Source organism: Nilaparvata lugens, chromosome 1 (assembly GCF_014356525.2).
Source record: "Nilaparvata lugens isolate BPH chromosome 1, ASM1435652v1, whole genome shotgun sequence".
Taxonomy (NCBI): Eukaryota; Metazoa; Arthropoda; class Insecta; order Hemiptera; family Delphacidae; genus Nilaparvata; species Nilaparvata lugens.
Window position 1 is genome coordinate 6,756,834 of NC_052504.1, and position 25,157 is coordinate 6,781,990.

At 33.2% G+C, this 25,157-nt stretch overlaps 1 protein-coding gene across 3 annotated transcripts in view; it reads right to left on the minus strand.

Annotated features, from left to right (window-relative positions):
* Nucleotides 1–7,894: 7,894 nt before the first annotated feature.
* The window catches only part of LOC111057684 (growth hormone secretagogue receptor type 1-like), a 298,361-nt gene continuing 281,098 nt past the window's right edge, over nucleotides 7,895–25,157 (minus strand). For 2 of the 3 annotated variants that reach the window (XM_039429016.1, XM_039429020.1), the window contains exons 4-5: nucleotides 22,843–23,023; nucleotides 13,494–14,930 (exon numbers count right to left, since the gene is read on the minus strand). In XM_039429016.1, coding sequence (XP_039284950.1) covers nucleotides 14,183–14,930; nucleotides 22,843–23,023 — 929 coding nt within the window. In that variant the 3' untranslated portion in view covers nucleotides 13,494–14,182. Of the gene's footprint in view, nucleotides 8,762–13,493; nucleotides 14,931–22,842; nucleotides 23,024–25,157 lie in introns of those variants that run through there. The other variant, XM_039429025.1, reaches the window with a different exon arrangement.

Here is a 25,157-nt window from a genome sequence, read left to right on the forward strand (position 1 = left end):
CAACACAAGGAAGGCAACATTTTAAAACTTTTCACTTATTAGTCAAAGTATTAATTTGAATGAAACGTTTAAGTAAGAAATATTCAGATGCTCATGAATGACACACTGGCTAATATATAATATTCGAATGGAACATTGGACTGATAATTATCTCAATACGGTACGTTATCGAATGACAGACATTTGAGTCTTTGTGAAGAGTACTCACTGTTAAATGTTTAAATTAATTGTATTAATATTTTGTGAATAAAAAGCTTTTTTTTTAAGTGGAAAATGTTTCGAATGGCAGATTTGAGCAAAAATATAGTTTAGAAACCCCCATCAATGAAACGTTGTAGTAAAGAATGTTCTGGGACCAAAAACCTCTTGCTAATAAAAGTATTTCGTTCCTAGAAGATCAAAGTATAGTAACAAAAGAGAAAAGAATGTTGCTTTTCTGACGGTATAGGCCTCAACGTCAAGGCTGAAATCAGATCTGAGCTTTTCCGGCACCAGTAATTGGATGAAAGCGTCTGCTTTTCCTCTAAGCTTTTCCAGATCATTTTTTCAACAGATAATTAGTTGTTAGTTATGATGCTTCCTGAACTTCTGATAATTCCATTTTTTTGTACTTATCAAAAGTGACAAAAGCTAAAATTTGACAATCTTTCAAGATTTTTTCTAGAATTTTAGAAAAAATAGAAGATCTATACTGGGGTAGGAAGCAAATTGATAGATATATTTGTAGAATTTTGTTCAGAAATGAATGTAATAAACTTAATAATTTGATAGACCGTTAATCATTGAAGCAATGAAACTTGATTTACTCAATGAAACTATATTCACTCAATTTAATGAAACTTAATAAACATTTGTCAAGTAGGCTATTTCATTCCAGTAGAGATCAATTTATATTAATCAATCTGGTATAAAAATCCTGAATCACTTGGGAAATTTATGTCCTGCTATAAAATATTGTTGTAGAATGAATCAAAAAACTATCTCATACATTTACATATAATTTCATTCATGAATCCATCGATTTCCTCTTGCATGCTATTTTAATGATCCCTGTTTTTAGTCCGCTTATCTTATCTCATCACATTTTATTTTATTTTCTTGTACCTAATCATGTTTCTTCTGTATATTTTACTATAATTTACAAATAAGGGTGTTGTTTTTCTTTAAGTTATGCTGGTAGAAGATACATTTAGTTCAAAGACTATTGCTGAATAAAATTAGTAAGAGTGTACCGTATAGATGATAGACAGAAAATGTCAGAGCAAGAAGCTAAAATACTGAAACCGCTGAAATATAATATTAAAATGAATGATAAGAGGCGCGAAGAAGGAAAGGTTTCTTGAAAGTTGTAACATTCTGTAATACATTCTATATGTATCATATATTTCTTCGTTGTTGCCCCAACCTTACGGCAATTTACTAGGTACTATATTCATCAGTTTAATACAAAAATAATTGAAAATCAGGAATTTTTCAAATCTGAATGGGATAGGATTAATTATAAAAACTATAATCATTTTAATCATATTAATTGTAAACTATACTCAAAGCCATTGTTCAAAATATTACTGTTGTTCTTCTAATACAAGCAACTGCAAAAAATAAGTTTAGACCAAATATAGATCAAATATGGATCAACATACAGACCAAAAGTTCTCTTATAGATAGTTCGGCCCTTTCAAAATCAATACAAACTAGGTATGCTCTTTTAAATGGCAAATGTTTCAAAATAGTAAATGTATTTCTTGCTGTTCAATCATGGAAGAATATTTGCATTTATAGAACAAAAACAAAAATATATACAAGTTTTATCTTTTCATTTGAAATTTCCAGCTAATGATCTTCATATTACTAGTGAATTGCTATCCAATAAACATACAAATATTGGAATAACGATATGAAAATATGTATGATATGTTAATTCGATAAAAATAACATTTCTTGTTCGCAAGTAGTATGATAGTATAAAATATTCTAGTCTATTTGTATAGTACCATGCATAAGCTATATATTATGATCACAACCAACTTTTCGATAGGATGAAATGGCACAATGTTTAGAAATTAAACAAGGAAACTTTCACCGTTAATAAAATATAGGAAACAAATAATCTCAAGCTGCATCATGGTAGAAAAGGGTATCATTTCACTATAATCAGAGTGAAATTTATAATCCGAACTTATAATCAGAGTAATACTTAATAATACTACGTTACTAAATTATCCAGTGCTGACATGATGCAGCTCTGCTGATGATGTTAATGTGTTCACATGGTATACCTAACAAGAAAACCTCCATCAATGAGTATACTCTCTTAAGATAGTTATTTGTATATCTAGAGTGAAAAGTGCTGTTTTTTCTCCCTGAGGGAAAAGTTTGAAGCCCGAGGCGAAGCCGAGGGCAACAATTTTACTGAGGGAGAAAAAACATTTTTCACTCGTGATATACACAAAATTTTTCCTCCACCTACATTTTTTATAAAAACTGCTAATAAAATAATTTTTAAAAACGTATGTGACCAAACCATGTGTCAAAACATAATCTAAAAAGTAAACAGAAACAGCTGGCTTGTAATCACAGTTCTCCTCCGACAGCACTATCTGTTGGCTAAAGTTGTAACAACAATGACAGCCAAAACTACAGCTATGATGAAGTTCCCGTTTCAAATTTGATTAGTTAATAAGTAATATTCGTTGGCTGATATTTTGAATAACATGGAATAAAAGAAAAAAATATATACATTTTTTTAGTATAGTGATATGAAGATTGTAATAATAATTTCAGCATACAAACATAAATTTTATATATCGATCAAATGTCTGGTTGAGGTATTGAATTTAGTTGGTTTAATGACTACTCTATATGCTTCCTCATCTGAGCTTAGACCTTCTGACCTATTCCAAATGTACGTTTTTAAAATAGAGATGCTTCCCATGTTATTTAAATGGAGTCACTTTTACTCCCTAGGGAGTTTTTCTGTTTTTTAGTACCGAGAGCGAAAAAGTGACACTTTAGTATCATGTTTCAGGGAGTAAAGTAAGTACTTTTGACAGTAGGTGGAGGAAAAATTGATTTTTGATATACTATTCAGCATTTTACAGGAGCTAGTTTATTGATTTATGTATGCATGCTCTCACTAGCACAAACCCTGCAATGAGAAGGCCTACAGACCTTTTTTCCAACAATCTAATAGTGATAAATAATGATATATTTTATAGGTAACTACTATACAAGTCCTTGCAAGTCATGGATAGCCAAACAGGTCACTCAATATTATTATTATGTCATGGATGTAATAGAAAATAATATTTATTTTGCACAAATCTCACATCATATAGATTTCAATTTCAATTTAATTTTGTGATAAAATTTATATCTCTTCTCAATACAAATAACATTCTCATACCTAGTTTTGGTACCACTATAGTCTTAAAACTCCTACCATTTAAATCTCGTATGTTTATTGAGTTTTACTATAGAGAGCATGACCTTCTTTAAATTCATGAAACCAGTTTTATTTGTGATTACGAGACGTACAATATTTTTCAATTTCAATGTTTCATTCTGGGAAAAAAAGTTTTATTTATATTCATGAAATGAAATGAGAATATCAATATTATTGAGCGGATTTATAATGCAGATGACAAAACCCTAGGCACAGAATAGATACAGAATGGAAACTATCAATCAAACGTCTATTCAACCAATGTTTTTTACATGGCACAAATACTAGACACGTCACGTGACCTTAGGAAGTTCCAATCTTTGTCTTCCGATTGGCTCGCAGCAGTGAACGAGATCAATTGATCCGGATCAGTAAAGTGATCCGAACCTCCCATCAATACTATTACAATGCGGAACTTCCTAACAAGATGGCGGGTTTCTGTGCCAGGGTACTAGCCGAGTTTCCATACTGTATGTATACTGTGCCCTAGGTATTGACTATGAGGTGAAATAATAAATAAAATGCATTTATCTACTATAAACTATAACATAAAAAGGTCAAGTAATTTACACTGACTCTCAAAACATGTAAAGAAATGGAACATTCACTTTTGGACAACATTAACATTTTATCAAAATTTTTGGAGAGAAATAGTACAGGCTCAGCCTAGTTTTTCATCCAATGTCATAATTTTATTATGATTATAGTGTTTTATACAATGAATGTAAGCGCGCGAAAATAATTGGTTTTTCTCATACGTCTATTATATCCTGTTACAAGGTAGTTGATAAATTAAACAGAAGTAGTTGGCTACATTACTTATTTGAGACAACTGTAAAAATAATGCTTCGAAAGTAATAATATATTTCAACACATTGTTGATCTCTTCACGTTCAAAATAAAATAAATGGAACATTTATTCACTTTTGTACAAACACACACAGATTCGTAAGCTACGAATTTACAATATTTACAAAGTCACATATAATATGTACATTTCCAGTTGATTTTTTGGAAATCAACTCTTTGATTACAACACCTATACACAAAAAATATATATCAGACATAGAAAAATTATTCTAGGCTACTTACACAGTTCATAATAATTTATTTTATCATCCATAATAATTTAATTTATTTTATTTACATGTAGAAATTTTGAAATGTGGAATTTCAAATTCTAAAATGACTTAGCACTCTTCCTATTCATGATAATCCTTTATAAATATCGTCACATCTTGAAAAGTTATCAAGATCAAAAATATATTTGATGTCTGACCACCAAATTAAATCTCTATAAATTCCATATTCCAGACATTGAGAATAATGTATACTGTGTTATTATTCACACTGAAGAGGGACTTATCATATTTATTTTATTCTCTTATCAAATTTTTAATTCAGAATAAATCAATTTTGTTGCTTTACAAGCTCATATTGACCGACCAATGATCTACAACTACATTGAGAAGTTTTCTCATCTTAACTTATTAGCCTAATATGTATCACATCAATCTCCATCTAATGATGATCAATATTGAGATGGAGAGAATAAAATTTTAGAGCCTCTCTTAAATCTCCACAGAACTCTTGTGAATTACCATCCATAATTCAGAAAATAAATCATTCAAACACACATCAGCAGCTTCACATCATTCAACCATCTAAGTTCAACATCAACCGTTCATTTCTGTGAATTATCTTGAGAATCCACATGTTTAACATTAAAGACATACCAAGTCTACAGCTCAATCATTTATTCATTCCCATGGAATCAATTGACACTCTGAAATACATACCAAGTCTACAGATCAATCATTTATTCATTCTCATAGAATCAATTGACACTCTGATATGAATCCTTTTGACAAGGAAAAACACAATTTATGACAAGTTTGTAAATCTAGAATAATGAGCTTTTTTCCAAGGACAGAAGATTTCATGCTTGTCTGACAAGGTACATTTTTTTAAAAATATTCAAGACAAATAATTTATTTATTCAATACAATAGAATAAAATATTTATCTTATTCATAGATAATTGAGAATAACACTCAATCTTCAATGATTGGATGCATCTACCGTGAAATAACAAGTTCCAATGTCAAATAGATGTCTGATTGAATAAAAACACAAATATGATGTCAAATTCTACACAGTTTTACTTGGTACACGACCATGCCGTTTCGTGACCACACCGGTCACATTTTCAAGTTGACTGTCAACTGAATAAAACTGTGTAGAATTTGACAACATATTTGTGTTTTTATTCAATTATGGAACGGTTCTACAATATTGACAATGACTCAGTCGAAATAGATGTCTGTTTGATATTAAAACTGCGTTTACACCAAAGTTATTAAAACAATGTTAATAACTTAATCCTTATAGATTCTATTGAATTGAACATAACTTATCATACACATGATGAACATATGTGTAAGTCAAGTTCCGTTCAATCTAATAGAATCTATAAGGATCTGGTTATTAACATTTTGTCAATAACTTTGGTGTAAACCAAGCTTTAGTTTCTTAAAGTAATTTTTGAAACATTTTGTTACTTTATTAATAATTACACTAAATAACTGTTGCACATTAATAACAGTCATCGATGAGAGCTTCATTGAATAAGACACAAAATAACCTTATTATCATAATTATAATGTGTAGAATATCAATAATATCATAGAGAAACAAAAACTATAGTTCATATATTTAGTTCATCTTAAATACCGTCTTCATATTTTGCACATGATTCAGTTCATCCCTAGTAATATGAAGGGGGACATTTTCTCATCAAAAAGCAGATGAGCTCATGTGACAAACAAAAACTCTGTGAGGTATTTAATTATTCTAGAGTTAATGCATTCCTTCAGAGTAAATAAGGGAAGAGAGAGGTGATTGATAATAACAGACATATTATAATGTGCACCATTGGACTTTGTTGCATGAATATGTTAACTACAAATTATAGAGTAGCCTAGTGTGTAATTATATTTGATACTCTAGCACCTTGAAATAATGATGATACGGTAAACTTTCTTGAGTTTTGTTGTTGGACGGATGAAAGCGAGTTTCCCTTGACAAATTGCATTGAAGGTATTATGAGATGATTCTCTTTTACCGAGGGTGCCATATATAATAAGTAGCCTTCAACCTAATCTTTCATGTAAGGTTTTATTCTCTCACAAATTATTCATCATTTATTTTTATTCAACATATCTTTCTCAACAAATAATAAAGAAAATTGAGATTTATTAGGAGTATCGTACAAAATGGCTTATGATAAATTTCTTTACTGTATTGAAAATCCCAATTATTAATACTCTCAACTATGATTGAAGAGACTTGAAATGTTGTCAAAAAATCCACTTTGTTTTAATAAAATAACCAACTATGACCAAAGTCATATCTGTTTTCAACTTTTGATTTCTTCCACTCAAAAAATATCTATATTGTTGACTAAGCTCTAGGAATAAAATTCCAAGGTTTTATGATGACAAAAAACTCTCCTCGTTCTTGAAGAAGCTTCTCAGACTAGTATAAATAATACCCTGATGAGAATTGAATCAGGTTCAAAGGTCAACAGGTGAGTTTTCTACTTGAATTATATCAATTTTCTTTAATACTCTTTTTGAACTCCATTGCCGTACTCAGAATACATTTTTGTTGATCTATTCAACATGAAATTTTAAGTTGTTCTTAAATCAAAATACACAAGAACGAGTAATCAACCATCTACATTGTAGCCTAATAAATTTTTCAAATTATGGAAAGATTTTAAATCATCATGTGTTCTACAAATGTTATTTCCTAATTCTCAAATAAATCGAGAATGAAATAGTAAGGGCTGAGTCAGCTTTTTCAGTTGTCATTCTATGATTATGTGTCTATGTCATTAGTGATCACAATTATTACAAATCTATAACATCATTATTTGTAATCGTATATTGATGAATGAATAAATAAATAAATAAGATAATTCATATGATACCCAACCAAGGAATCTAGAATACATATAGATTACAAAGAACATAGTTGTATTTATTATACATAGAATACAAATACATCGTAAGGTGCGTACAGTACCAGTGCCAAGAACAAGCGCATTTCACTTTTCATCAGCTGATACTATGCTTATTATAACTGTATCTTACTGTTTCTGTACAAATACAGGTTCAATATGCTTAGCATCAGCTGATGAAAAATGTATTGCACATGTTCGTGGCGCTCAAGTCTGTACGCACCTATACAGACGCTGGCTGAGAACGTCACTGTCGATTCTTGTCAAAAAGTTTTTGAAGAATTTTGTTTTAACATTTTATCACATTATTTCTGTATATATTGTTTTATATTCATAGCTTGAGGATGCACTGTGGAAATTTTTTTCCGTATTATTTTATAAAATGGCAAATAGATTGGATTGAGAATTGAAATTAAATTGAATTGAAATTGTCAGGTTCTGAATGGGTCGGAGGCTAAAGGTAGCGTGTTTCCTATCATACATCTCATCTATATTCTAGATTCCTTGCTCCTAACTTAGAATTAACAATCTATACCGTAGCTATTCTCTGCTATTGATTATACAAAGCTCTCCCCATCCTTGGAAAAGCTCTTATTCCGACTAGATCTCGATATTTTTCGTGAGATTGCCGAGTCAACCGACGACTTACGGAAACCATCTTGGGACGCGGTGACCCGTATCGTGCTGCGTTTCAGCAGCTGGTGACTCTCCTGGGAGGCTTTCCGGTGACAGGAGTTCGTAGTTGTCGTGGTGGTGGTGGTGGTCAACGTCCCTTTCCGATCCAAGAAATCCCCACGACACTTTATGCCCAGAAGCCGCTTGAACCCGTCGCGGAACTTTGACGACATGAGGTTGTAGAGGATCGGGTTCATGGCGGAGTTGATGTAGAGCATGATGCGGGAGAAGTAGAGGATGTTGTAGTAGGTCTCTACACCGAGGGAGTTGATCCATTCGGGGGAGGCCAGGATGATCCAGAGGGTGAACGCGCGGAAGGGGAGCAGACATGCGAAGAAGGATAACACCACTGTTGCCAGCATGAGGACCACCTGGCGACGGTAGCGCAGTGCCGAGCTGGTGGGCATTGTCACAACTAAGCCGGGTCGAGTCATCAGCTGGCGTGCGATCACCGAATACAGCACTATCAGGATGACCAACGGCAGGCCGAAGAAGAGCGAGATTGTCAGCACAAAGTAGGATGCTTTCCACAGTTTGTCGGCTTGGGTCAAGCAGACAGGGACTATTGTCCCGTCCACATACTCTGCATAGCCGTACTCTGCCAGCACCAGCATTGGGCTGAAACAGCAAAATAATGTAATTAAACAAATAAAATAAATTAATAAATTGATAAATTTCCACTTATATAAAAAGCTATAAGAGTAAAGGCGAAACCATATCAGCCGTATTTCTTCAGGCGCCAACCCAAACAGGGAGGTTCCTGTCCTGCCGACTCTGAAAGCGCCTAATATGGTCTCGCCCTTGGTGGAGTGTTTATCACAATACTATAAATTAATGTAGGTACAGATGGAAATAAATTGGAAGTTGCATTTGTTCAAATGCTAATTAATGTATGATTATTATTAAACGAAAATCCCAATTACCTGTAAATCACCCCGAAGACTTCTGCTACTACAAATATTGACAACAGGGTAAACAGATTACCTTGAATTAAAAAAAAACACTTATGGAGTAAAAAGGTACTTACATTGGTAGTGATGATCGTCAAGTCACTTCACTTAACACTGTAACTAATCAGTGTTGTTCTAATCAGCGTTAAGTAACTAATCAGCGTGAAATATAAAAATTTATACGTCACGTGTTTTTTAAAATTGAAGTTAAATTTTCATAGTGAAAAAGTATAGATATGCAACAGAGATATTTACCATCTAGCTGTTTACCCTGTTGTCAATATTTGCAGTAGCAGAAGTGTTAGGGGTGATTTACAGCATTTAATTGATTTTCGTTCAATGATAATTATTATGGTATGTTTTATCCGATTTATAAAGCCACCTTTACACCAGAGTTGTCAGCATAATGTTCACAAATGAATAATAGTTTTCTTCAAAAAGTTGTTAATTTTTTTGCAGAAATCAAATTAGATGTTGCTGTGCTTTTTAAGAAATTGCCAGAATTTCTTGAAATCTCAGTACTGACAACTCTGATGTGAACGTTGCTTTACAATTCTATTACTGGTATAGTCCAAAAAGTTTCAAAGATGAGTTTATTTATCATCTGAATTTGGTCTTTGATCCAGAGTACAACATTTTTTTTTTAATTTTCGAGCCTTGATCAATGAATATTTGAATTTTTGCTTTGTCACCAGAAGTTCAAATAGTTGATCCATGGATATATCTGGCTATAGCAGGTACAAAAATAATACAGATATGTGTGTTATTCAAGCAAGTACTGTTAATATTGATTTGGCAGGTACCGTACCGTACGGTATGTATAATGGTGAACAGGGAGAAAAACAGTATAATATGGTGAACAGCATTATCAATAAAACATAATAAGTTTTGGGAATACTCAAATGAAAAAAGTGAAAAACAGTTTGTTCTAACTTACCATGTTGAGTAAGATTTATTTTGGAATGGTTAAAACTCAGGAGAATATAAGGAATTCAATCATAATAAAATGATTGATTACCTTTTATAAAAACCATGCAGGATTTCTCAAATCCTATGCAAGATCATACACAATACCTATGTGAAATCCATATAGGTCTAAAATCTTGTACAGATTAAACATTGAAATTTCCAAAATTTAGAAGGTTCAAGTTCACTGAGTCGCTAATATCACTGAATTAATAATTATAACTTTGTTGTAGTATAGACATTTTGCTTCTAAGTTATCAATTCCAATAATAATAATTTACAATACAATTATAATTTTTATTCTGTTCTAAATATTTTTCAGAATAGGCAGTATTATTATGGAAACATAAAATCTTCAGTAGGTAGGCTATATAAGGTACCGTATCTTTGTATCTTGAAACTCTTTTATCTTTGAGTTCATCTCAAAATGATTCTTCAATTGAATAATTCGCACATAACCTTTATTTGGACAATTTATTTTATGAAATTAGGATAAAAAGAAGTTTTGGACTGTGGTCTGTTTCTTTGTCCTTAAGTTGATTGGAAATGATGAATAAATAAATAAATAAATGAATAAAACGTGATTCTTTTCCAAGATAAAAGCTAATTCTCTTCATTCTCTCTCACAAGAGGGAATATTGCTTCAACCAGCATTATCCATATCAAATTTGTTGGAGGAGCAGTTTCTAAGAGGATTTCAGTAGCAAATGAATGATTCAATAACATTTTCGACAAAACTTCTAATATCCATGTCAAAAGTGCTGGTTTCAAACGAGTTATGTATAAAAATGTGCTGAGAATTCAAATTTTGATAGAACTTTGAATCTATTATTCATATCCACACAATGGTTAGAGTGATTTCGCTGGAAAAACGAGCTGGTAAAGTCTAAGAACGAGATATTATATTAAGAGAGGTTTCTTTCTTCTCTGATGATTACATTATCAGCATCTCTTTTTGTTAGGGTAGGTCCTTTCATCCTCTGAACAGTCCTAATGTTTCTTTTATAAAGGAGTGGGATTCCAAAGGAAAAACTATTTAAGTCTTTCAAAGGACTAGCTTTATTCGCTAAACGATGGTTCCATCATCTCTACATCAAAAATGTATCAAAATACACCTTCTACTACATATTTAACAACAAACATTTCAACTCTCTCATAGGCCGCATTCCATTATTCCATTATTCTTTGGCACCAAAAATTAATTAAATATAATACTTCATCTAATAATCCAGACAGATTCATAGCAATCAATAATTATAGTCAATATAATACGAGTAAAGTATTTCTGAATACTTAGGCCATTATAGACAATATTATACGTATTATAAATAAATTATATTTTTAGTAATACAGTCAAATACTATTCATACGGTACACTAATTAGCATAAATTATCATCATATTACATAACAATTGATAGATTATTCATATAATTCTTGTAATAGGATAGGCTATGTATCATAATAACGTAAAAACATTATTATAATACTTAATATTTCTTGATCATATAAACTGGGAATGATAGATCTCGTATAGTGATAGGATAGGCTACTAAACATCAATCATAAATAATACTATGAGCACTTTTGGTACAGTATCAATCCTGCTATGCTCATTCATGAAATTTATTATTGGAAGTTTAATGGGTCTGCTAGATGTGCAATGAAATAGTGAGTTGACAAAATGATATAAGATAAAAATATATCATTCAAACATAAAAAATTCTAACATTATCTTGAACTTTGTCTCCTATAGATTTGGAAGAAAAATAGCACAAGGACTACCTTATTATTTTATCTACAAATGTTATTACATTAGTGTCATTTTCATTCTAAATAAAATAAATATAGGCCTATTCGGAAACATGAATTTTCTTTGAATTGATGTACGGTAGTTGCAAAATTATTCTTCAATTTATTTCAGGAATGGTAAAATATATACTAGAAGCTCACACAGTCACGCACATTAATTAAGTCTTTCAGAGACTTTATTGGATATATATTGTTCACTTTTTGAATTATTATTATTAAGAGTACTAATCACACAACACACATTTTCAAGAGATGCATATTTGCCTCAAAATATTGCAAAGTGTCAAAAATATATTTGATAAACTCTATAATAATCTATCAAATCCAGTGCAAGAGAGTAGTGCTTAACAGGAGGAGGCATTTACTCTCCAATACTTTGAGTTACATTATAGTTCAAAATCAATCAAATGAACAATAATCTTATGAATAAATTAGGCGAAGGCCTGAAAATAATTGGATACAATAATAATGACTCTAATGTTTTTAGGCCTATTAGAATAATTGTGAGTCTCATTGTGTGACTATTTTGCTCGTGAGATCTTGAAAAAATAAAAATAAAAATTGTGACTGATATTTCAAGCTCACTTGCAACTTCTTATGTGGATAAGCATAAATAAATAGCTCTTAATATGACTATGACTTTTCATGCAAATCCGTTATGGAATATTCCATACAGAGAATTTTAATAGTCTACTCTGAGTCTTTCTGAGAATCATCACTCATCACTGCTATAACATCTAACAAAATAATACACTATTAAAACTAAATGGAATGATATCACGTTTCCCCAATAAAATGTACATTTTAACATTATAGGATTCAGTACTTTCAAGTTGGAATTCAAGACTTGCTCCAAATGACTTTGTGACTCAAGTAGGGCCTACAATGTTAACTTTTCTCTGTTGTAGTTCTGACACTGTGTTACTTGTAAATATTTGAAAAACACTTACTTTTCTTGGAGTGTTGAGGAATGACTGATGAAGCTCCTCTTCAGGAGTGAAATGCATTCCTCAATACTCCAAGAAAAGTAAGTGTTTTTCAAATATTTACAAGTAGGTAACACAGTGTCAGAACTACAACAGAGTTATTTTATAGTGTTTCGTCATGGAAAGCAACATCAAAGTTAACTTTTCATTTTCAATCAGTTCATTAAACTTCCTCCAGAAGTTTCAATTGTCTTTATTGAGAGTTAACAAAATTCTTCTTCTATCTCTCACTCCCTCTCGCATATCAACTGAACCAGACTACACCAGTCAATTATTGAAATTTTGAATCTAACACCTTCAGGAGAGCCCTTATAAAAGTAATAGGTACTAAGGTACTATAGGTATTTAAGGAATTATTTCTTGTGGTCACTTTATTATATGCGTTTGTGAAAGATATGGATAGTTGGGGGAAAGAGATGAATAAGGTAATTAACAAGACTCAACCTATTTCGGACTATGTGTAACCTTATCTAAATTTGGGAGAGGAATAGTACAAGGTTACCTTATTTTTTCTCTCCCTATCATTTTGATGATGTACTTATTGTATGAATCAATAAAGAATAAAAAATAAATAAATAATTCAAGATAAAATGAAAAATGAATGTAGACTATGTAAATGTATGAACATGATGGAGAGTTGTGAAAATAATCTGTTGTACAGTGCAGGATGAGCAATGGTCTCATTCTTCAACTTATTCTTCCAACTTTACTTGACATTATGGGAGATTTTGAATACTTCTTCATGATGGTGAGTTTCAGAATATTGAATATTCTTGCTAAGAGGGAAGCTGTAACATGTTAAATATTCATGGAATATATAAATCAATTGCGACTGAAATTTGTGTGTAATGTGTATGAGTTCAAAGACATTATCATTCAGTTTTATTACTGAATTTATTTCATACAGCATATTTTGATCAAGATCTTTTTGCTCTTCAACTATACCGGTATATCGTATCGGTGGTCTAGGGGGTATCTTTGTACCTATTATTAGGGTAGTTTAAGGGGTATAACGGTCTGGTCATGACTGAATTACATTTATTTTTGTTCTAGGGATGTTCAAGGGATGATATTTTTGTTCCAGGGATGTTCTATGGACTTTATACATTGTTCTAAGACTGGCCAGTCAGCTCTGTCACATTGTGCTCATTATGTTTCTGTTTTTTATAATTCATAACTGAATTACATTTATTTTTGTTCTAGGTATGATATTTTTGTTCAAGGGATGTTCTATAGGGACTTCACACATTGCTCTAAGACTGGTCAATCAGCTCTGACACTATGCACATTATTTTTATTTTTTTTTAGATCTAGGGAATATTTTGGTTCAAACATAGCTCTCTGACTGGTCGGTGAGCTCAGGACATGTCATCTGCTTGCGCAGCAGCGACGATGCAATCACCACGTGTCTCCTAATGGAGCCATTGCGGCTGGCACAAAACGGCGTCCGCGAGTCAATTGACGAGGACCGCCAGGACAGATCGAAGGAGGCGCGATGTGGGTGCGTGCGGGCGCTGGACTGTGACAGGGTGGTGGTGAGGGTGCCCGTGTGTCTCAGTAGCAGTGTGCTACGGGTACGCCGGCCTAGACCACAGAGGGACTTGAAACCCTGGCGGAACTTGGAGGACATGAGGTTGTAGAGGATAGGATTGATGGCGGAGTTGAGGTAGAGCATGCTGCGGCAGAAGTGGAGGACCACGTAGTAGGTTTCGAACTCTTGTTTGAGGTCGGCTTCCGGTGGGGACACGATGATCCATAGAATCAAGATCCGGAAGGGGAGCAGACACAGGAAGAAGAACATGACGACAGTGCCCAGCATCATGACGACCTGGCGCCGTGCCCGCTGGTTGCAAGCGTCGCTGGAGGATGCCGGTCCCGGCTCCTTGGTGAGATGGCGGGCGATCGTCGAGTAGAGCGCTACCAGCACCCCTAGCGGCAGCACGAAGAACAGCGAGATGGTCGCCAGGAAGAAGATGGCCGACCAGGAAGTGTCAGCCTGAGTCAGGCACACGTCAACTAGGCTGCCGTCGTAGTAGCGGACGCGGCTGCGGTACTTTGAGATCATCATCATCGGGCTGAAACCAGGTGTATTGCGTCAGCATTGGTGCGTTTTGGTCTCTGGCTGGGAATGAGCGGACGTTTGTCTACCACTATGTCTTGCCTCGGCGGAAGGGGTCAGTCTGTCTCATCAGATACTACAATCTAATTGTATCTGATTACTTGGTATTTCTTTCTTATGTGACGTTAAGGAACATATGTACCATCTAAGGCTTGGCGCACACCAGTTAGTCAAGACAAAACAAGAGATGATCAGACACGTTTAGTCACAATACTTCACCAGCTATGTGAGGCAACTCACACTGATTAGTCATTGCAATTAGACATGTCTTCATAAGCAACTATGTGAAGTATTTTGACTAAACGTGACTGAACGTGACTAGTCTTTTCTTGACTAACCGGTGTACGCCCAACCGAAGTTCAATCCTAAACTAGGTTCACATGTAGCTAAGGTCAGATTTAATATAATGTGTTACATTCCAGGTTCAGATCAATCTCCGTTCAAACCGAGATTGCTAATATGGGACATTAGATTTCGTATCCAGCCAAGTCTAAGTAGTAATGCGTCATAACGAACTGAATCTGCCAATCTCTAAAAGGATAATAGAAGAAAGATTTGGGAATGGAGTTCAGGTGTTTCAACCTCTGTGGTCCAGGAGTGTTTTGTTAGCTTGTTACGTCGTTTCGTTGTTTGTTTTTGTTCGTATGGATACAATTTTTTGGCGAAGCTCACATTTCATTAACATTGAATTGAATTAGGAAACTCTTCATGTAAACTGTTGGTACAGTAAATATTTTTTGCTGGAAAGGAACCGAATCCTCAAATTGGTGAATTTTTGTAACGTGATATTCAAGTGCAAAAAGAAGAGCCTAGCTACAACTTTGAATGAATGTCTAATAAAAAAGCAAATTCAGAGAAATATGGCTATATAAGCTAAACGCTACTAAGAAGAAAAACCTAGATTGTGTTAGTGGATGAAAATAGTGATTGTGGTAGGATATGGATGACGAATGTAACAGATTTGAATTCTAACTTATAACTCTTGTTGGCAAAATTCATAGTTCATGGAGTGAATCAAACAAATAGGTTTCGACGTACACTTCAATCAATGATTAACGTTCAATTTGAAATTCCTTCTGAACTCCTTTTTAAAGATTGAAAAGATTCTTATTTCATTTTATTTTTTCGAATAGGTTTTCATGGTTTTGCAGATTTGTCGCCTAGTGAGACGGACTCCCCGAAGAGATGACTCATCAAGTTAAAGTTGTAATCAATTGGAGCTCAGTACTCAAAAAACACGAATATTTCTTTAGTAAAGAAATTCTTCCTCACATGTTCACCTTATAGAACGTACAAACTCAATAAGAACGATTATTGAGTTTGTCGAGTATGCTTACTAATTAACATCAATTTTAGAAATAATTAATCACACCTCAATCTCCAGTTAAATATATCAACTCGTTCTTAGGCTAGGCACAAACCAGTTAGTCAAGACAAGACAAGACATGATCAGACACAATACTTCACATGGTTGCTTATGACGAAACACACACTGATTGCAATTAGACATGTCTTCATAAGCAACTATGTGAAGTATTGTGACTAAACGTGTCTTGTCTTGTCTTGACTAACTGGTGTGTGCCTAGCCTTATACTATCTGGATGTATTAGTTCAATCAAAACCACTCTCCAATTATATTCACAGATGATAACTTTCACCATCACTCTCCAATTGTAATTCTGAATTATTTTTGAGACATCCTCTTGGAGCATATCATACTAGTTTTGGAAATTATTAAAAAGTTATCAATTAGAATCAACTGAAAAATACGGTATGAAATTATCTCTATCCTTCGCAGTTTGAAATCTGTAGTTTTAACATCTCCATCAGCGACCTTCCTCTAAAACGTTCCCCAAAATGTCAAAAATACTTATTGACCTGACATAGAACATGCAGGTGTTCCCTAATGGGTGAACATCAATGTTGAAGATAAAAAACTAACATTTATAACGTCCGATGCAAGACAGTAGTGGTGGAAAATATCCAATCATTCCGAACAAGGAGACGTGTGATCATTCACATACCGAGAAAGTTCAATGCATTACTACACTACACAACTACTGTGAAAAAATAATCATGATATATTTTTGGACACTTCAATAATTTACTCAAAATATAAAATTGAAAGCAATTGTGCATCGAAGCTCTAGTAGTGCTAATGCAAAATATCAAGAGTGCAAATCCATAGTAAAAATATTGATAGAATATCTAGCATGCAGATGATATTATTAAACGTAGATATTTTTCAACAAAAATATTGTAGACCTATTCATGCTCCTACTAAAAAAATAACTTCATTTGTCTTTATGGGAGAGTTCTCACGTTGGAATGTTGAACATGAGTTCACCTTCAGAGAAACCATTTTCCTACACAGACTTGTCTCCTACATTCCACTGCTTTTGTTATGATCTGAGTAATTCCATTCATTCATTTTTTGATCCACAATTCATCAAAATGATTGGGGAAGGATCAACAGGCACGGCCAATAGCTGATCCTCCTCGAATTATGATCTACACACTAGTCAGTCCAAAAAGTAGGTTATGCATATTTCATTCATTAAATATTTCCTCCATTAAAATTTCCATCTTCTGAGATAGAACTAGTGAGCGATGTGTAGTGTGGTTTACGTTACAATGGCAGCGGAAAAAATAGGAGAACAGCGTTGCCGAATCTCTGCCTTGCTACTGCTTCTATATATGATAGCTGATACCGGTATATCTGATTAATTTTAATTGTTCATTCTTGTTTGAAATAATCGTTTATGTGCTATTACTCAAGAAAATACTTTTTCCTACAGCTACCTCGGAAAGTTGCTGTTCCTCTACTGATTACAATACCCAAAGATTCACTTTTCCGCTCTAGTGCGGGAAAATTTTTTCTGCACTCCAGATTTGCAACATGGCAACGCAAAATAGTTGGTAGGTTATATGGAGCACCAGTGCAGCAAAATCAAAATTAAGTTGGTAACTGTGGTATAGTGTGGTATAGTGTTGTGGTGCACGTTATAATAATATGAAGGCAGTGGACAACAGTGGATGACAGCGACAGCCACCACATGAGTGACAGCCGCCTTCATTCATTTAGCCTTAAAACGAATTTTGATAAGTGAAATACTGTATTTTATTATGGGAGTAGACTATATTTTACAGGGGTAATCGATTTTAATTACATATTGTGCAACTTTAAATTTTTCTGCTCAAAATTTTCAAGTTTATTTCAATATTATTGAAACTTTCGGATTGTTCAGTGTTATTTCCGGCTCTTATCAACCCTTCGAAATTCAAAATTCATCAGTCATATCTCGAATACGTATTCTCTGAGTGCTAATCTTTGGTGAAAACAGAAATTTTAAACTTAACCTCACTTTGGACTATTTATGTGTCAAAATCAAGGAATTGAAGAAGTTTTGGGCATTTGCCTGTTTCTCTTTCCAAATATCGTGTTTGTGACTGTTCTAATAAATAAATAAACTTCTCCATAAGTAGAAACACTGATTTTATAAAGTTCATAAGGTTAATGAAATACTGTTGAAAAAATGGTATTGACAATAAAATCAGACAGTGGTTTTCGAATACGATTATATCTGTGGTGCCAGGGTAAAGGGGTATATGTCAATTTTTGGTGGAATGGAGACATGTCCACCAGGCACCAGCTGATAGAGCTTGAAATTCTCTACAAGTGTGTTAAGGTAGGCGCACACAGATCGTCATCGGACGGACGGCACACATCGGACGGATCGGAGGATTAAATTTGATGCATTGTTTTCAATTGGAGTGCGGATAGGTATGCGCACTCCAATCGAAAACAATGCATTAAATAATTATGATAATCCGATCCGTCCGATGCGTGCCGTCCGTCCGATGACGATCTGTGTGCGTCTACCTTAAAGGGATATGTATGACCTAAGGAGTATTATTGTATTTTGTATATGAATGTGCAAAAGGAAACATCAGAGTCAACAAATGTGTTTTGGTAAAGGGATAAAGTAAACATATTATTATTATTATTTAGTCAAAATTGATTATTTCCTAGAAAATGATAGTTTTTTATATTCTTATCAGGAGTTCATGAGAATTTTATATTCTCTCATTTAAATTCATTCATTTTTAGAAGTTTTTTATTTGATTGGATTTTTATGCAATTGGTAGTAGAAGTATCAAGTACGGTAACAAGATATTACAAATTTTCAGAGTTTTCCTCCAGATAACAAATCAATCACAAGAATCAATCACGTGGAACTGAATCAATCACAAGAAAATGTTCGCCAATGAACCACTTGGGAAACCAATAGTGATGGACAATATCAATAATATCCTAATTAGTATTTATACCAATATTTATTCTAGTATTTATCAATACTTCTAGAAAGTCGCCTTTGTAGAATAATAATTTACAATTTCCGGAATATTGGCTTCTTTGTTTAAACGAGATTTTTTCAATATAGGCTACATAGTGCACAGGAGTACACAGTAATACTTCATACTTTTTGAATTCGTATTTTCGATATGGAAATGTTCAAAAAATAGATTATAATCATCATAAAAATTTACTCAATGTTTATTACTAAACTTGAACATTAGAAACTGTGAAAAAATACATAAAAAATGCTTCTATTGAATGTAATTGCATTACACTTATACAAGTAATCTCATCTTCAATAATCACGTCGGCGTATACTCCGTGGCAGAGTACCGTCAGGAGGAGTTGGCAAGCTGTTTTTCTACATCAGTGTCAAATGTCAATCAAAATCATAAAGCTCGGTCAAAGAAATCAATTTGGTTGTTTGATTCAACAATGTCACTTTCATTCTAACTCAGTTATCAAAATTTGAATGTTAAAGCATTGAAACATCACAAGAATCTATGACTTCTTTTCTTCATTATTGTTTAACAAAAAAGTCCCATCAATTTAAGTAATTTCATCAGTTGATCTTGTGACAGTCTCAAGTTCAATTTAAATGAAAAATCCCTCTCTCTTTCACTACAGATTCTCTGTCAAGACGATCGTATTCTGCTAAGATAGGAGATACCTTACAATTTTCCTCATAATCATATTCCGCCAATAATGAAGGACTTTGGTCCTTGTCTTTGATTGGATGACGGCAATTAATGGAGTTTCGTGTCTGCCGTCTCTGTATTGAAGCTCGTTATGGACACTTTCAATTTAATTAGAAGGTCTTGTTAGACGCAGTGTTCAAATAAAATGAGCTCTCCAGTTATCAGAGATGTGGACCATGGAGTGGAGGCTATTGAAGATGCTCGTAGATAGGCTTTGAACTTGGATTGAATGTCATTGAATACAAAGGTTTCTTATTCGAATGATGAAAGGGTAAATGCCGAGTTTTATTTCGTTCCGTAATTGATAACTAGAGTATGTTTGTTAAAATGTAATAATTACTGTGATCTTCAAAAAAATGTTATACACTTCTACTTTGGAGTATTTAGCATGTATTCTAGAAATTTTGTTGAGGCTACTTTGAAGTTATTTTAGGAATACTCACACATTCACAGCCTGTGTAAAGGATTCAAAGATTCCATGCTCATTGTAATGATTAATGAATCGTCATTGATACAGTTTGTATTTTATACATTACAGGATTTAACATATTTTTTTATAGGTTAAGCTTGAATCAATATAAATTATTGACTGTAGTTTTTGCACTTGTGTTACCTGTATAGATTGTGTACTATTTCCCCGCGCACGGATTAACAGTCCATGCGGGGAAATAATTATTCTGTTCTATATTGTACATTGTTTTTGTATTGGAATAAATAAATTGAATTGAATTGAATTGTTTAGCAAAGAATAATATAACTTGGGTTTGCTACACACACATCGATTTTTGTTCGTACGTTATTTTGCCGTCCTTGAAAATTCTATTAGATTAAACAGATGATTTCAAACAGATTATGTTTGTCAAGTTCCGTTTAATCTGATAGAATTTATAAGGACGGCAAAATATCGTACTAACTAAAATATTGATGTGTGTGCGGGGCTTTACACGGTTCATATAATAGTATTTCACATAGTACAGTTGTTCTTCCATGCATCAAAAACTAGTGTGATGTATGTTTCAAGGGTAAATTATAATGAGATGAAAGGCTCAATATGAATCAGTAAAATAGCAATTGGATGAAATGACATGAAGCACTTATTCACCAGAACATTTATCTACTTTTGCATGCAGCATTGATTCTACATGCCAAGGAGCACATATTGAGATAGGCCTACCCAATGTTATTCACAATTCAACTTTATTATACCTTCATGGGGAAGTCGAAAGTATCTCCTATTTTTGTAATTATAGAACAAGATTTTCTCTAAATCATGTTTCCAGATTTTCATTTATTTACCACGCACACACATCGATTAAATCCCCGCACACACACACACATCGATTTTTGTTTGTACGGTATTTTGCCGTCCTTATTATTCTATTAAAGTGCGTAGAGATTTAAGCGCCGCGAACATGAGCAATTTACTTTTAATCAGCTGACTATATCTGTATTTTTACAGAAACGGTAAATACAGATATAAAAAGTTTGGCTTCAGCTGATTAAAAGTGAATTGCTCATGTTCGCGTCGCGTAAATATGTACGCACCTATAGATTGAAGAGATAATTCCAAACAGGTGATGTTTGTCAAGCTCCGTTTAATCTAATATAATTCATAAGGACGGCAAAATATCGTACGAACAAAAATCGATGTGTGTGTGCGGGTCTTAATAGTAATAAAATTTTGCATGTTGTGCTCGTTGAAATTTTGAATGAATTTTCAATTTATATATTAGTTTTCGAATAAAAATATTCAATCTAGGACACTGAATTGTATTCCGAATAAAGTTGTGGAACCAGAGTTTTGTTTTAGTTTACCAGAAATTGATAATGGTGTAACAACCGAAACCGGTAATTCGTTTTTTTTATTTGTAGTTGGTCAATATCTATTCTAGTCTCTCTATTCAGTATAGATAACTACCACAATATCACCTTATATATGCATATGCACTCATAAGTCAATACAAAAATGAAAAACATTCAGAGTAAATAACTTCTTTGGTTAATAAAACAAAATAAATCTTATAAAACTTTAAAATAGTTGAACAACTAGTTGTTCGTAAAGTTTTTTAAAGAATATTAAAGGGTACTATAAGATTTATTTTGTTTTAATTGAAAACATTAAGAGTAGATAAATTCTTTGGTTAATAAAACAAAATAAATCTTATAGTACCCTTTAATATTCTTTAAAAGACTTTAAAATAGTTGAACAACTAGTTGTTCGTGAAGTTTTTTAAAGAATATTAAAGGGTACTATAAGATTTATTTTGTTTTATTAACCAAAGAAGTTATTTACTCTTAATGTTTTCAATTTTTGTATTGGCCAAATTATTTATTGGCCACTATTAAAAAACTTTACGAACAACTAGTTGTTCAACTATTTTGAAGTTTTTTAAAGAATAAAGGATGCTATAAGATTTATTTTGTTTTATTAATTTAAATGCAGCCCATGTCAATAAGTTTTTTATAAAACTTCTTTGGTCTATGTAGCCGGGAGACATTGCTGTGCCCAGCCTGCAAAAACTGAGCTTCAAATTGAGAATCCGAAATCCTGTCATAATGTGATGCACAATAATAGTATCAGCTTCAGAAGTACTCAATCATTAAATGCTGTGAACATTCCCTAGCAATAACTATATGGAGTAAAATCTAAAACCACTTGCGAGTGTTCCTTTCAATATGTATTCTCTAGTAATCCCACTCGCCTATCCTCTACATGTACTTCTTGCAACTCAACGCATTGAATGAAAAATCAGCCAGCAAACTACTATGCCCTCCTCGACACAAAAATGATTGAAAATTTGTCAACCAACCTGGTACAGATGGCAGCAAACGCCCAGGCTAGCACACAGATGAGCAGGGCTCTGGCTTTGGTGCAGACGTAGCCAGCTCTGAGCGGCTCGCAGATGGCGTAGTATCTCTCGAAGCTGATGGCCAGAATTGTCAGGACTGAGGCATGAGCTACTGTCAACTCAACGAATGGTACCGCTTTGCCTGCAGCAGAAATCAAAACGTTCAGATTATTGCTAGATTCAAGTGATTCACTTATTCAGTTATTAGTTGGGTCTGCTTACAATGCCTGCATTGTATTTTTTTGAGATTGATGTGTATGCGCATAGAAATAAGAATACTTATTGTGACAACATAATATTCCACCCATATAACACTAGACAAGGAGGTTCGCTACTTCGATATCCTGTGCAAGGCGCAATTCTATTCGGGTATGAAGATTTTAAGGCTGTGCAAAGGCTAAAAATAAACTTTCCACTGGTGATATTTTTCAAAGTTTTTCGATTTGTAATTATTAAGCTATCAAAATTAAAAAAAATTCTCAGCAAAACATTTTTCTCCGATAATTTCTTTTTGAGATATGAGCGCCTGAAGTTTAAATTTTTTGGACAGAACATTTCAAATTTGGTAAGAGATAAATCCATGAGATTTGGAGGATAGATTTTTCATGGTATTGTTGATCTAGTAAAATGAAAATTTTCTGAAAATATCAATTTTCAAGATAGTTTTATTCAATTTACTAAAAATAACTTTTAGTTGAGTTATTTTTGGTAAATTGAATTTTTTTTTCAAAAATTGTTGTTTTTCAGAGAATTTTTGTTTTACTAGATCAACAATACCATGAAGAATCCATCCTCTGAATCTCATGGATTTATATCCTACCGAATTTGAAATTTTCTGTCCCAAAAATTCAAACTTTAGGCGCTCATATCTCAAAAAGTAATTATCGGAGAAAAATGTTTTGCTGAGAAAACTTTTCCATTTTGATAGCTTGATGATATACAAATCGAAAAATATCACGAGTAGAAAGTTTAGTTTTAGCCTTTGCATAGCCTTAAACTATTCACATAAATCACTGAAGGCTAACAGCCACGAAAAGTTTGCTAGTTAAAAAAATGCTTATTGAGGCTTGCTGACTGTTTTGAGGTGTTTGGAGAGTGGGTTCTTAGAACATTGTTTTTTTAAATGTAAGATTATAAAATTCTGACGTGTCACTTGCTGTGCGAGCTCTGCTCGACTATACAGCTTTATGTAACAAAAATTAAACTAAACTAAACTAACTATTCAGTTGCAGGTGTTGAATAGCTTGAATTTGGAAGTATGTCTGATATTTAAAGCCTCCCACACACACACACACAAATTAAAACAATACAGCATTTTCATTCCCCCCATGATTTGGAACTCAAAAAAGTTGTCAGTAAAGTATTTTGAATATGATATTTTTTACCCCCTTCCAAGAATTTCAGGGGCGCAGTCTGCGTTAACCCCCCCCCCCTACCTGTGGGACGGCAAAATACTATAAGGACGGCAAAATACCGTACGAAAAAAAATCGACGTGTGTGTGCGGGGCTTAACAAGTGTAACTGTGATGGAGAATGCATAAACTTGTGAATGTTTTTTGTTTTTTTTTCTTTCTTTCTCCATGGTTTTAAAATTATAATCAGGGGTGCCCACAGGTAGGGAGGGGGGGGTTAACGCAGACTGCGCCCCTGAAATTCTTGGAAGGGGGTAAAAAATATCATATTCAAAATACTTTACTGACAACTTTTTTGAGTTCCAAATCATGGGGGGAATGAAAATGCTGTATTTTTTTAATTTGTGGCGGGGGGATGCGTCTATGTTGGTGGGGGGCATCCCTGCATTATAGGTGATGAATTTGCAGATTTGATGAATTTATTCAATTTTTATAGAAATCATTGTAAGATTTCAATAATCAAGCTAGATTCCAACACAACAGTGTCAGTGAAAACATTATAATCTTCATGTGTTGCAATTGGACTATTCTGATTTAATCCGGCCAAGCAAGTATGAATAATTCCATTGAAACTTACGGGAATTAAATTTTTACTGTCCATTGTTGTGTGGGAACAGATTCATTCAGGGAATGAGTTGAATAATTCAAGTATGAATAATCAATAATATTCAAGAAGTATAACATTGTTGGTGATGAAATTGTATGTTTATTTGAATTGAAATTCATTGTTAGACTATAATATTATTGGGGTGATGGAGTGGTGAAATTCAGGAAATTTAAATAAAATTCAGAAAGAATAGCATTGTGGATGATAGAATTGTAGTTTTCTGAAATAAAACAAATATTTGTGATGCAAAATTCATG